The sequence below is a fragment of the Molothrus aeneus genome, chromosome 5 (assembly GCF_037042795.1).
Source record: "Molothrus aeneus isolate 106 chromosome 5, BPBGC_Maene_1.0, whole genome shotgun sequence".
Lineage (NCBI taxonomy): Eukaryota > Metazoa > Chordata > Aves > Passeriformes > Icteridae > Molothrus > Molothrus aeneus.
This window is the reverse complement of record NC_089650.1, coordinates 18,863,747-18,878,788: the sequence shown is the minus strand read 5'-3', so window position 1 is coordinate 18,878,788 and position 15,042 is coordinate 18,863,747. Positions and strand designations below refer to the sequence as shown.

At 42.7% G+C, this 15,042-nt stretch overlaps 1 protein-coding gene across 2 annotated transcripts; it reads left to right on the top strand.

Moving 5' to 3' along the window:
* The first annotated feature begins 349 nt into the window (after positions 1-349).
* Positions 350-11,479, top strand: IFT27 (intraflagellar transport 27). 2 transcript variants are annotated; one of them, XM_066550540.1, is made up of 8 exons: positions 350-452; positions 4,054-4,133; positions 5,195-5,254; positions 5,915-5,974; positions 6,914-7,031; positions 7,343-7,452; positions 7,654-7,755; positions 8,377-11,479. In XM_066550540.1, exons 1-7 carry the CDS (start codon positions 419-421, stop codon positions 7,750-7,752), a joined length of 561 nt encoding a protein of 186 aa, XP_066406637.1. In that variant the 5' UTR covers positions 350-418; the 3' UTR covers positions 7,753-7,755; positions 8,377-11,479. The 2 variants fall into 2 exon arrangements, with proteins under 2 accessions (XP_066406637.1, XP_066406638.1); XM_066550541.1 differs by lacking the exon at positions 5,195-5,254.
* The last annotated feature ends 3,563 nt before the right edge of the window (positions 11,480-15,042 follow it).

Here is a 15,042-nt window from a genome sequence, read left to right as displayed (position 1 = left end):
GCTGCCGCAGCTCCTTGCCCGTAACTTTTATCATTTTCTGTCGTACCCCCAGAGGGTCATTTCAGCCCCGTGGTGAAGGCCCCTGTGTTCTACCCAATAACAAGCCGGCTTTCGATGACGTCCTTAGTTGCCAGGCAGAATTCCCCTTTGCGTCTCCCGTACGGGCGCGACGCCACCGGGAGGGGCGGGGCGCCTGTTTTGATTGACAGCACGACTAGTGGGCGGGGAGAAACGAGAAAACCAATAATAACTGTGGGTGACCTTGATGAACAGGGCCCGCAGCCAATGGGGACGGGCGGGCGGTCGGTCGGTCGCTCGGTTGCCAGGGCCACGCGGTTGCCAGGGCCACGCGGTTGCCAAGGCCTTGGATCAGCGCGGTGGCGGTCCCGCCGCCGCCGTCCGGGCGCGGGCCGGCGCGATGGTGAAGCTCGCTGCCAAGTGCCTGCTGGCAGGTGAGTCCGGCCCGCCCGCTCCCATCCGCCCCGCTGCCCACACGGGACTAGAGCGGGCGCCGCGGGGTCGGGCGAGGCCGGCAGCGCAGGCGGCCCGGCTTCCCACAGCCCCTCGTGCCGGGGCCGCCCCGCCGGAGAAGAGGTGGGGAGAGAGGCGGTGGGAGAGAAGGGAGACCTCGGCTGCCTGGGGACGGGAGCAGCGGAGGTCGTGTGTGTTATTAGCACTCGGAACCCGCCCTCGCCTAGCACGTGGAGTCGAGCAGTGCCCAGGGAGGGTGTGAGGTGCAGTTGGATCGGCTGAAATGCGAGGACAGGATCTGAGAAAGAGGAAAAAAACCAAACCCAAACCAAAAAGAGTATTTCGGCAGTGTGGAAAGGTGGATACAGAGACTGGAGAAAGCGTGAAGGGAGCAGGCTAGGCAGCTGAGTCCTGCCTAATTTGTGAGCCTTGCTTTGGGCTGATGTGAAAAGTTCATGTTAGAAATTAGGATGGTTCTGAGAGTATGATAGAAAGGTAAAGCCTAGATAAAGAGTAGAAGGATGAGCACTTCACAGTGGCATCCTTTCCCCAAAACAATTTAGAGGCTAACCTGAGAAAAAAATGAGGTGAAGACACCACTTTATTTAGTCAGGATGGATTATGGAGGTGTTGAAAGTGAGTACAGCTGGCTGTTAGAACTTTGTGAAAAATCTTTTCATTTTTTCCCCTCCTTCTACATTGAAGCTCTGTGCAGCCTCAGCCAAAATCACAAATTCATAAAACCTTTGTGTGCAGTCAGCTCCCAGGTTTAACTCTTTGTTCCAAATTATTTCATCCGGAATAAAATGTTTGCCTTTTTTAACCTCAGAAGCAGCTGGCCATCAACTCACACAAAGCCAGATGTGTTCTTTGGCAAAGGCAGAAGAATTGATCTCCCTTGTGGCTCTACTGCTGTGAACAGCATGAATATCTTACCTATCTTCCACACTTGAAACATAGGCATCATTTCCAATTTGGAAGTTTCCTGCTCCCAGTATACTGGCTTTGCTGAAGTCTATCCAGTTTTGTTGTTTAGTGTTACCAAAGGCCAATTCCACAACCATTTTAAAATCACATAGGTTTTCTTTAGATGACCTGTTTATGTCCTTAATCCTTATGGGGTCTGGAGTGGCCTTTTCAATTCTGTTCCCAGCACAAAGAACAGGAATGTCCTATCCCATATGTCATTCTTCTATGCGCCACAATAATATCCATGTATTATTAAAAATAATAAATTAGTGAAGCAGACCAGGAAAAATAGATTTTCTGTTGCAGAAAAAGCCACTAAAGTGAAAGGGACCAAAGACATGAGTAACCACAACAACCTAAAGGGAACAAGAACATGCAATTACGTAAATAGGAGCAAACCCATCAGAAATGGAACTGGGAGCTCTTGTGGACCTAAGGAAATGGTTATGAAGAGCCAGTGACACAGAAGTGGGAGCTACACCAAGGTCAAAAAGAACAGGGGAAAAGGGCTCTTATTAGCAAAACAGAGACTATTGAGTTGACAATAGAAGATGATTCCTGTGTTAGCTCAAGGGTCATTTACAGGCATAAAGTAAAAAGATCTGTTGTCTGAGCTTACTATGGAGACACTTACACAAAGGTTTTCATTGTAGAGAAACAGCTGGCAGTAGCAGGCATTTTTGAAAGACTCTACAGATTCTGGCAGAATAACAGAAATATGGATAGAATATATACTGTGAGATGCCCTACTGGCACACCAGACTAAACTGAAAAGGGCAAGGAAATTTACTTTGAGGAAGTGTACTGGTGTGATGGGCTTAAGAGGATGGCAAAGAATAAAGAGGGAAAGAACGCCCGGGGCTGTCAAGTGAAAGAAAGGCAATGCATTAGTTAAGAATTTGTGCTGGCTGATGCCTGCACAGTTTGGAGCAATGTGTGCCTCTCTATCTCATTTTACAAAGACAGATCTAATTGTCTATTGAAATACAGAATAGCTTCCACTCAGAACAGAGTGTTGTCTTCCGCACAGGCTTGAACTGATCAGAGAACAAACAAGCTGACTTACCAGATTTTCCTGTCTAAATATTATGAGCCCAACTCAGCTCAAAGTAAGCAAGCATGCTAAAAATGTTTAAACAAGAACTACATTTGGTTAATGCATCTAGGGGTAATTGTCACTATCCAAAACACCCTTCCTCCTCTGTAATAGTGAGCAGAGGGCTTAATCAATTTCCTTCAAAACACCATTAGGAAGCTGTAATGGAGTCAAAAATATGCCCCTTTCTTGGTTTATTTATTAACAACTTAATGTAAAATACTTCCTTTCTGGCTTTATTTATTAACAACATAATGTGAAAGACTTGTATTCCAGGCTTGGCTGTTATGAGTGTGCCTTTGAGGGTAAAGCTTGAAGCACTGAGGTTTTTAATTACTGGTTCTTGTCCTTTTAACTATCCAGGCTAGCGAGACATTATGTGGAGAAATGATAAGCTCTTTGGAAGCATTAAGTCTTTGTTTAGGAAGGGTTATGATTTATCATCTTTTTCATGTAGTGATATGGGCATATGTGAGTTCTGCATAGCCTGAGGAAATGGCCTGAAGTTGTGTCAGAGGAGGTTTAGGTTGGATGTTAGAAAAAGGTTCTTCACCCAGAGGGTGATTGGGCTCTGTAACATCTCCCCAGGGAAGGGGTCACAACACTAAGCCTGACAGAGTTGAAAAAGCATTTGGGCAATATTCTTGAGAGTCACATGGTGTGACTCTTGAGGATGGTCCTGTGCAGGGCCAGGAGTTGGACCCAGTGATCCTTGTGGGTCCCTTCCAACTCAGCATAATCTGTTCTGTGATCCTGTGATTGCTTTGGATCTCAGAGTTTTGTAAGAGCAAGCCAAAGCAGGCAGCTATCAGGTTTGCCTGGAGTGTTGTGCAAGCCATATCAGAAAGCCTTGGCTCTAGAAGAGCAAAAACCAAAGCCCCTTGCTTTTCCTTCCATACAGGGATGAATCAGCAGGCTCTTCTCTCCAGCCATGTGCTTTCTCTCTGACGTTTGCTTCTGTTATGCCCAGGATGCGACTAATGAGCCACCAGCAGCATTGAGTCAGCAAGAGTTGCTCTCTTAGCAGGGTCAGCAAGAAGAGTTCATTGAGAAATGTTACCAGCTTAAGCACCTTTGTCTCAGTATATAACAAGGATTTGAGTCTGGGGAGATGGGTAACCTAAGGACAAGAAATAGCCTCCTAGGAAGCCCAGTCCCTTTTCACATTGTAGTTTTCTCTACATGATAACATATCTGGGAAATTTTAATTCCTAGGTAAGGGCTGTGGAGTAAGCATGAATTTTAGAACAAACAGCAGTTCCACCTTAATGTGGCAGTCATTTGTTGTTGTGCATAGATCAGAAATCAGATGTCAGCCACCAGTATGCATAATGGCAATATTCATTTCCTTGTGTGGGTATTACCTTTGAGATGGTTTTGTGCTTCATGTGACAGTTAAATTACCTGTATTCAGAGTCAGAGCACCTGGGCTCTTACAACATTCATAGTATCAGAACTGAGGAAAAATAAGATTCTCTAGTATGAAACAAAAATATTTTATGTTTTTGGTTTTGCAGGTGATCCAGCTGTGGGTAAGAGTGCTTTAGCCCAGATGTTTCGCAGTGATGGGGCTCATTTTCAGAAGAACTACACACTGGTAAGCATACAACAGGCTCAGACTGCTGTCTAAATTTTTTCTAAGATGAGTGGGAAAACTGAGAGGCCTAGAACAAAATAAATATGATTTTAAGTTGAGGCATTCAAGGTGGGATCTTAGAGGGTTTTCTTTCTTGCACCCTAGATTCTGAAGAGAAAGAGCTTAACATTTTGTAAGTCTGCATTATGTAGGTGCTGGTGTTGAAACTTAAGGCAGAATAATTTAGTTAATCTTGTGATTTTCCTATTGAACCAATGTTTTCACAAGGTTTTGTGGTGTTAGAGAGCTTCCCCCTTTAGGGACTACTCTATGAAAAAGCCCTGCTGAAGGAGAAAGCTTTTAATTCCAACTATTAAATGTGGATGTGGACAGTGCGCTTATCACTGTGCAAACACCAAGATGTGCTGCATAGCCCCAAGATAATTATAATCTACAGAAACTGTTCCCAGATGAAGAGGATACAGTTTGTAGTCTTTCAGTGTAAGAATCAATGGTGATGACTAATCAGAAGCAGGATAAAAATAAAAGTACATATAAGTAAAGTAAAAAAAGGAAAATATGAGTGTGGAGGAAAAAAACCCCTAAAATATGTTTATTCATTGAAATAAAGATGGAAACCAGAATTTAAGGATAGAAATAGAACAAACAAATGAGCTACAAAGCAGAATGAGATAAAAGGTGGGAGAAGCACAAATAATCTCAGTCCCATATGTTAGCTCATCACATGGTTAGTGCAGAACGTTCTAAGGCGTGCGTTAGAGCAGCAGTGTGAGAATGAGCGTAGACCTGCAGACTTCAGCTAATATTCTGAGCTGTAAATAAGCAAATCTCTTTGGTTCTCCTCCTTTTTCCCCCAGCTGAGCAAATCTATGAGCCTTTGACATATTGGTGAGATTAGGTTACCAGAGCTAGGAGGAGTATTGCTGAGTATCCAGCGGTCTGTGTTTGATGAAATTGTAATGATTCACAAGAATTGCCTCAATCCAATGCACGGTTGGTATGCCGTTGGACAGGCTCTTAAAAACTCTCCTGATCCTCATTTTCCTGATTCTTCTTGACAGACAGCGGGCATAGAATTGTTGGTGAAGGCTGTATCAGTTCCAGAGACAAATGATAGTGTGGTGAGTTTTTCTGTGACACAAATTTGGTCAGAAAGAGACATCCAGAGCTCAAGCCTCACACAAGTCTCATTCTGGTAGAAGATCACTATGCATGTTCATAGGGCAATTAAGTTGCATTAAGGAAATGAGGCTGATCATGTGTAATTGCTGATGCTCCAGGGTTAGTTTGGTCTTAAAAGTGTAATTTTTATATACTTGTATCCAACACAAAATTTTAAACCAAAGTTATTGCCAGCTTTGTTGAGATTCTGTTCTGTCCTTTAGGGCACACAGGTTTAGTTCATGATTCTTGGAACTACAAAAGCTGAAGCTTATCCGTTATTTTTCCTTAATGCCCTATACTCCCACGAATGGAATATATATGATTTTGTATAAATAGTAGAAGTTACTGTCCCACTTAACATATTCTGTTTCCAGTAGGGATAGAAACTAGACTTGGGGCCTTGGAAGTAACTCTTTTACTGCTTATACTTGAAAAATGGCTATTTATTTTCTCATACTATCTGGAGTTTTCTCAGTGCGGGGAATTTGTCCCTTAGGGACATGACACTGCTGTCCTGAATAAAATGTTGGAGTTACAAGTTGCAGTATTTACTTCCAAAACCTTTCCCTACACTGCATTTTTGTTGGCAAGAGCCTTCTTTCTGTTTCCGCTTTCAGGAATTCTTCATTTTTGACTCTGCAGGAAAAGATCTATTTTCTGAAATGCTGGAGAAACTGGTAAGTCTTATGTAACAGTCCTCTTCTTCCAAAGAAGTGCTTTTGCTTTGAAGATCTGAGCTCCCCAGTCTGGCAGATGTAGCAAACTTTGTCTTTAGTGTAAATGGGAGCAATTACCTCAGTTGCCAACGCATCCTGTTCTACCTCTCTAAAACTTGCATAAGTACTAGAAGAAATACTTTCCAGAGAAAGGAAAGCAGAGAGGCAGTTTTCTTACAAAAGAATAGGAAACTTTAATGGAGAATTTCTGTGTACTGTTGTTTAAAGTTATTTTTATTTCTTAGAAAAACATCTGTTTTGCTGCAACTTCAACAGTGGGAGGTTTTTTTTGTGTTACAGTGATGTGTTTAGTCCAACAGGATTCATTCTTGTCCTTGAGCATAATCCTGCCCTTGGGTTTTTTCCTTCACATATTTGTGACCTTCCCTATACAGTTCTCTACTGTGTTATCTCATTTTGAGAAGCAGAACCAGTTAATTGATGTAAGCTTTCATAAGATGGCTAAGTCAACCTAATGGTTCATTGTCTACAAAAGCGATTCCACTTTTACACTTGCACTAGATCTGGTTTGCAAGGGTCTTCCCTAGAAGCTGGCTCAGCTTCTCAAACTGGAAGAAAACCTTTCTACTTTTTTCCTAGGATTAATTTTGTGCTGATTCAGCATGAAAAATCAGCTTCCTCGGGGATCAGATGAGTGCCAGAGCTGATACAAGGGGCAGGGCTGCACAGACAGGACTGGGGAGGAAAGCAAAACCACCTCTCCCAATGTCAGTGATTTAGTTGGGTCAATTGAAATGTGAAACCTCAGCCAGGGCATAGGATTCCTGGGTGTTAGGCTTTTTATTTTCATCTTAGCAGCTGTGTTTGCTACGTTTACAGCATGGCTGTTGACCACATCAGTTTCATTAGAGGTGACAGTGTTCCTTTCTTGCTGTGCAGTGGGAGCAACCCAACGTCCTGTGCCTTGTGTATGATGTCACTAGTGAGCAATCCTTCAACAACTGTAACAAATGGTTGGAGAAGCTGAGGGCTCAAGCAGTTGGGATGTACATCCCAGGTAAGAATGTGTGATTCTTGTTATCTACTCCCCTCTTGTATGATAGCAATTGTTTCTGCTGAGCTGTGGAATAGAGCATTTATTTTAAGTTGGGGCAGACATGGCTTCCTCCAACTCCTTTGCTTTTATCAAGAAACAGATAAGGCTTGAATATGTTTCCTTTTTGGAATCTTTTTTAGGTAGTTATAGACTATTTGCCACGCCTACAACTTCTTCAGTTACTTCTACAAATACTCCAGTATTTATGGCTTACAAGTCAGCATTGATGAGCTGGGGTTTTTTTATTTCTTTCCATGTCTTTTTTTCTGTAGGTGTCTTAGTGGGAAATAAAACAGACCTAGCTGATCGTCGAGTTGTGGAGCAGGAACAAGCACAGGAGTGGGCTGAGAAACATGGCCTGGAATACTGTGAGATGTCAGTGGTGAGTATCTGCTCCTTTCACCATCTGTGCAAGGGGGTGTTGGTAAAGTTATCTTCTCTTTCAGGCAGAGAAAGATAACTGGGGACTCTCTTCACCTTGTTTGTCATCTAACTCAGTTTTAATCCTTCTTTGGTGAAATAGAGCAGAAATAGTCAAATGCTTATTCCATCTGCAATTGACAATTTTCTTATTTCTTTACAGAAGGAAATGAAAAATTTTGAGGCCCCTTTCCACATCCTGGCAAAGTTATTCCACCAACTGTACAAAGAGAAAGTGGAAACTTTTCACTCACTAGCCTGACTGGTATGATTTATTTATCCTTTAAGCTTCTTCTAGTACTGAGAGTCCCACTGGACTGAATACAGAGAGAAGAAAAAATATGAGCTATTTGCTACTTCATGGTCATCCTCTGGTAATTCAAAATAAACTAGAAATAGGCAAGTAGAAAGACACTCTTTAAAGCTGCTACCTCAGCATTCCTTTCATGTCCTCTAACTTGGTTCTCTGCTCATTGAAAGTCAGCTAGGTTGGAGGAGGCGGAGAGTAAAAGGGGAGGACAGAATGGAAATTGCCAGCTCTTTACTTTAATATCTTTTTGTCTGAACAGACTTCCTGCTGCTACAAGCAGGGATTTAGAGGTTTGGAAAAGGAGAGAGGAAGCTGACAGGATGTTTTTCGACTTAAGCCAGCCTTGATGCATATACTGCAGGGCAGGACCGATTTGGCCCTACCCCTTGAAAAGTATTTTCAGGAGGAGGCTTAGTGCCTTATAATCAACACCTAGAGACTGAGATGTGTGGAGGCAGAGATGGATTTCGGTGTGTTTCCAGGAGCACGCAGAGTTGGAGGCCAGTTTTAGCAGTGTTGCCTTTATCAGTTGTAGGATTGATATGCTGGTCACTAATGCATGTTTCTAATTTCCAGAATCTGTTTCTTTCCTTCGGCGTGGCTCGCTGTCCCTGCCTGGTGGGAGCTGTGTCGCGTCCAACCGCTGTCACTTGGTGACGCAGTGCCCTCTGCTGGTCCCAGGTCACAGGAGTTCTCCAGAGGCTGCCACCTCCCTTGAAGTGAGCAGGAAGGGCTTCCTGCAGGCACATCCAATCTGGCTTAGCTGCAAAATGGAGTGAAATTGCAAGAATACCTTTTCTATTCTAAAGATGAATCTAAAACTTACAAAAAATTACCTTTTCTTCTTCATGTCTTTATCATCTTACATATTGTTGTGTCATTTTTGTCAGCTGAATTTGGCAATACTGTTCTGATTAGGTTCAGCTCTCAATCTCAAAATCAGAGTCCTCTTATTAAAGTCTCTCTGCTTGTCATTGAATTTCAGATAAAAGACCATGGTTCTGATGTTGCTAGTGGAAACAGAACTAAGGAAATGAAAGACAGCCTGGCTAAGTTACTCTGACTCAGCTGTGTCTGACTAGAAGTTTCATATTAGAAAGGGTAAAAGCCTAGAGAGAGTTGCTCTATTGTGTGGAGTACTGATGTTCCATTGTAGAGTCTTTGCTAATGCAGTATGCAAAAGCATCTGTGGTAAGGCACTGCCTTGAACTGAGCCTAACACCAAGAGTTTCAAAAATTTAACCATTATCTTCCCGATTATGGTAGACTCCCTTGGGCAAGGGAAGCTGAGTTTTGTAAAGACTGAGCACTGAGTGATTTTTCAGGCAGCCTTTTCAGGAATCTGTGTTTCAAGACTTCTATATGTGTGGTTTATAATCATTTTTATACCCAGTGCTAGGAAAAGTACATTAAATTGAACGTAAGAAATATGGCTGCAGATGTTGTAGCAGACTTTATGAAGCACTTCAATAATCTGGAGAAGCAGTGGCCTCATTTCACTGGCAACAGTGTGTTGATGCTGAGAACTCACTAGGGAGCATGAATACCAGTTAAAGAGGATGAGTAGCAGCTCAATCTATAAGAAGTAAAAACAAGAGGTTCTTTTGCTAAAAGCCAACTCAAAAATGACAGAACAAGCTGGGAAAGCTCCTGCTTTCTCCAAAGAAGGAAGGAGTCCTCTATGGACTTAGGGTAACTAGAAGACTCACTCTTTTTCAACCAGATTAGCATTACTGGCATTTGTATCTAGCACGGGTTTTCTTGTTAATCCTGGGTGTTTTCTGTTGATTTACATAGGCCTTATAGACTCTTCCTTGCAGGTGCTGGTATCTGCACCTTTTATTCTTACTCTGACTAGTAAGAATAAAAGCTATTTTGGATGCTGTGCTGATCCAGTTAAAGAACTAAAGAAGGTTTGTTTTTATTTGGTATTTCATTTCCCTCTGGTTCTATTGACAATGTGATCACAAAACAAGACTCGTATTTTTTCATATTGAAAATAACATACCAGCTGTGTATGTCACCTGTGACGTGGTGTGTCTAGGGGGAAGAATGCCTTGGGAATAGGTAATAAAATGAATTCTGTGCAATCTTTAACCAGGGAGTCTGTCTCTCTGCACCTGAAGGACCTCCCTTAACTTCAAATAAACACTCTAAATGCACCTGTAAGATGAAGATTGGTGAATGCTGTTTTATAAAATAAATGCAAAGGCTGGAGGAGCTCATTAAGGGAATGCTTGCAGTGGTGATTTGTGATTTATAGGGAAGCTGCTTTTGAGAAGTTAGTGAAGAAAAATGCAGCCCGTGCAGGGAAAGATGTATTGCCTGAGAGAGGAAATGTATGATCTAATTAGCTAACAGTAGGGATTCACCCACTGCCCCTTTCCCTCTTCCACAGGCCACAACCACAATTAGAAAAGAAGTCATGTCTAAAGCATGTTGTCCAACTTGCTTTTTACAGGACTGTTTCAAGCACTAGTGTGGACACAGTTTAATGTCCTTCAAAATAGTGTGTTTGACAATAACAATCTCAACCCTTTCAAATCTATTTTAACAGCGTAATATATTGTCCTTCCTGGCTAATGTGCTGTATAATACCATCCTGATGCAAGTAGTGGTTGTTGCTATTTTCCTGGCTTAATCGTGACCTTGGTTGTAGAGGCTAGGAGTGAAGAGGGGGTAGAAAGCATGGAAGCCAAACATGGGAAGATTGTGGGAAATAGTTTTGTCTCCATGTGAAGGAGTTCATGGTGGTGAGTAAGTGAGCTGGACCAGCAGGATGAGTAACAGTCTGGAGCTGTTATTAAGTTTCTCCTACCTGTTTACTGGCAGTCACATCTGTAGAGTGAGGATTTGTGTTTGCTGCTTATAGGCTTAGCATCAGTCTGAATTACAGATGCTGTGGAGAACAGTGGGAGGAAGACAGAAAGCCTGTCTGCTGACCAGGAAGCTTGTTGTCTTCTTACAGCTCCCCTGCTTTGTCCAGCTGTGCAGTGCTGCAGGTGCTCAGCATGAGTGTTACAACACAGAAAAGACTCAGCTCAACCAGGACTGAAATTTCAAAAGAAGGAGAAGGAAACAAACAGTCCTTTAACTGGTTTTAATAGATACGTAATCCATTTTCCTGCTTGCTTGTTTGATTAGACAAAACCATTTCTTTCCTCCCTGGAGTCCCTCCTTCTTACCTTTTCTTTGGTCCTCATGGGTCTGCACAGAATCTCTGTTATACTTGTGCCCTGCTTTACTTAGCTTGATACATCACCAGATGATTTTTTTTTATCCTTCTAATTTCTACATTATCTATTCCCAAGGCTGCAAGACATTTCTTCTTAGATTAATAGACAAAAGGAAACAAAAGTGGAATTTTTAGTCAAATTGTCTTGGAAGAAAAAGCCTTAAGAAGCTGTCTGACATTCTGAAATTTTACTGGAAATTCATTTGTGTAAAGTTGTCATATTAAAGATGCTTTAATGGTTTTGTTTTGTCTTGCCAGACATAGTCTACTGTGGAGTGAAATTCAGGATGTAAAATTCCAGAAAAATCAGGTTTTATTGTGGGAATTAATAGGAGTTTCAAAGCTGATGACACTGTGATAAGATCTCTTAAGTCTTAACAATGGAGTGGTCACTGCTGTTCATAATGAAGCATTAAATATACTGAAATGGGGCTGTCAAAACAGTTTCTTCTAGAGATTTGTTCATTTTAAAGACTTTAAACTTAAGAAAGGACATCTTTTAAAAGACTGATCTGATAAATGACACCATTTGGATCAGGGTTATTTCTGATATAACTTCAGTGACTTGAAGAGCTGGATTTAGTCTTTTATGCCAATTGACTCCCCTGGGTAAGCTTCATTTCTTTACCCACTATACATCTTGGACCGATCTGACCTGATAGCAAAAGACACATGATGTTGTTGAAAATGAAATACTGCCTTGGGGCAGAAGGATAAACTGTGTGGCCTCCTGAGGTCCTCCCAGCAATACTTTCTATAATTCTATTAGATTAAGTGAGGAAAGAAGTAGCGTGGAAAGCACAAAACAGGCTAAGTCATAAACTTGCAATTAAACTGGGAGCTGGGCAGAAAACGTACAATCTATCCCAATTAAGAGCTGTATCTCAAGAGAAACTGGGAGCCTGACGCAGGTGCTGACAGCAGGGAAAACTCTGCATTTCTGTTCTGGAGGCAGCAACTGCTTTCTGCTGCTGCTTGTGCAGATCTGTGGGGGTCCTTACGCAACTCAAGGCTGTGCTCTGTTTTAATAATTACTGTATCTCTCATGTTCAGGTGGCAGTTGCTTGCAGTTGTGGTCTCATCTGCCTACACGAAGTCAGCAGCATCATGTCAGATTATTTGCTGGTGACAGGAAGACATCCCTGTTATTGACACCTGCATGATGGGACCCCTCTCTCCCCATGCATTCTCAGTCCTTTTCCTATCTCATATCTGCTCCTTTGTGGACAGTATCCACCTCTACTTGCTCTTAACAAGTAATTTTTCCATCTTGCAGATGAGACTCTGTGGAAGCTAGGGCTGAGGGACATCTCAAAGGTGGAGTCAGAGCAGGAGCACTTCAAGGGCCATGTTGGCCTCCACAACATCCCTTTTGGCCTAGGGGCACATCATCTCTCTACTCCTTGTGTCCTATTTCCTCCTCCTGCTGTCATTTTGCCTGGAGAATAATGTCTTATGTGCCAGTTGCCCTTGGTTCTGTTGACCCAGAACAACAATGCTTGGGGGAGGGAGGAAGAAGAGAGCTAGACTCAGTCTTGAGTCTTTTCAGGGCTCTTTAGCTGTTGTGACTCCCTGTGGAAGTCACCTGAGAGATGGGAATGTTGCTCAGTCTGGGGTGTAATTTCCTGGCAGGAGACCACTAACAGAGTCCTGGCAGCCTCATCTGGGCTCTTCAGAGCTTGCTGCAGTGTAACTTTGTCAGACACTGGCTGTTCTCCTCCTAACCTGGGGTTTTGGTGGGAATTTTTGGTAGGGTTTTTTTACTTCTTGGAGGTCTTTCATTTATCTGTCATGTCTTCACGTATTTCCTCCCCTAGAGTTGTTTGTCAAAAGAAGCTTAGAATTGCTCCCTTTCCTGGTTTCTGAGATTTAATCTGGAAATGTTTAAAAGGGAAATGTGACAGAACCTACATGTCAAGCTGGGGTCAGGGATGGGGTCAGTTTGATGAGTTTCCCTCCAGCCAGATATACATCAATTAGAGATATGTGGAGCCTGTGATCTTTCTGCACAAGTACTAGAAAAATAGCCAATATAAGGGCTGCCAGTTAGGGACTGTGAGGAAAAGGATATAAAGGCAGAAGTATCGACTTCTGTGTCCCAGACAGGGGAAAATGCAGGAGCACTAGGGGAACAGAAATATGTAGGAAATACGTAGGGCTGTATTCCTTCATGAAGAGCCCAAAGGATTTGCTGAGGCAGATTGGGAGGGTGGGATTTAGGGATGTGAAAACCTGAGGCTTTTCCTGTCTTTTAGAATGCTGTATGGAAATGAAGTGGGTGGGAAAGTAATTTTTGCATGAGCCACTGAGGGAAAATGAGGATACAGGGTACAGCTGGATGACCTTGCAGGTGGAAGGGCAAGTGATAAGAATAAATTACTGAAAGGAGATTTTCCAGGCCAAGCTCTCAGGGCCAAGGGCAGACATGGGGGATTCAGAGCCATGATGAGGAAGGCTACTGGTAGCCATCAGATTAGGTTTAAGATGTAGGGCCTGCATTAGAACAAGGCAGGAAGAGTTAAAGTCTGTGTGACAGGGTTGACGCTGGAATTTGAAAGGGCAGTAGCAAAAATCCAGAATGGTAAACCTAGGAATAGTGTGGGGAGATAAGCACAGCAAGCTGTGATGCTGTGAGCAGCAGTGGCTGGAGACAGCGTACCTAGGCGAGACCAGAAAACATAGAGTAGGTATGCTGAGGGCACTATCAGACTATCAGGGTGGAAGAGTATGAAGAGGTGTTGGAAATTCATATTTGAGTACAGCTCTTCTGAGGGAATTTCTGAGTGAAGGGAAATAGATATCTACAACTGGTACCCACACATCTTCATAAACACATTTTAAACACCAAATAATTCCAATGCTATATACGCAATCTCTATTTTCCTTTGCCAAAAATTATCATGACCTTTCTGCTTAAACCCTTTTTTTTGTTTTTTGGTGAGGGGGAGGGGGAAAGTGGACAACAACACATACATTTATGCCTAATTGTGATGCTGCATCATGAATACATTCAGGAAATGGAAAGAGAACCTGCACCTCCACCTGACCAGGCAGAAATGCCTGCTATTACTTGAGCCTTGATATCTCACAACAGAAACTTCACAATCAGTTCATACAGCAAAAGGGATGGAAGGAATATTTTCTGTGTTGGTTTCCCTTCTCTGCTTTTGCTAATTCATTTTGATTCCTGTGAAGCATTGCTCTCTCTTAGTCTAACAGTTATGTGTGGCCATTGTGGGCCAGTTATAGGACTTTATTTTGTGATGGGTGGCTTCTGTTTGAGGACTGTAAAACTGAAAGTGTTGAGATTCAGGTTACAGTTGAAGGCATCAAGCATATAATCAGCTTGTAGGCACAGAAGAACAGAGTATCTAGGAAAGATGTCTTGCAGGGTTAAGATAATGCTTTTCAGTGCTGTTGTCAGCAAAGAGAGGCTGCAATGAATGTGAAAATGTTAGGAAGGAATTCTGGTGGGTTTGGAAAGGGTAACAAGTATAGGTTTCTTCTAACAGGTAAATGCAGACGAAAGAATGCTACAAGTCACTGGATGGAGGTATCTGGGGAGGTAGTAGAGGAGGTAAAGGAACATTCTTGGGCAGTATTATGGAAGTGGATAAGAGCAGGAGGATGGTTCTTGTATGAGCAAAAGCAAAGTAATGCAAACCCTGCTCTCTGGTTTCTGTCCCTTTTGAGGTATGGAGCTATTTCCCTTCAGCAGAGTATGTCATTGCTCTTGATGACCCTCACAGCTAAGATTGCCAGTAGGTTGGCTTTCCCTCTTCACTGAGATAAAAGTGATCCCTGAATGCCATCTTGGTCCACAGCTGTTTTGATACCTGATTCCTTTCCCTGTCCATGTTTTTCCTCCTGTCTCTGCATGTGGAGGTCTTATATGTCCCCACAATTCTGCTGCACCTCCCATGACACCAGCCCTCCCCATGACCTTAAGACTGCTTATTTCCTCCCATGAACTTTGCTTTCCAGGATTAGAAGCTGTGGTCAGAAAA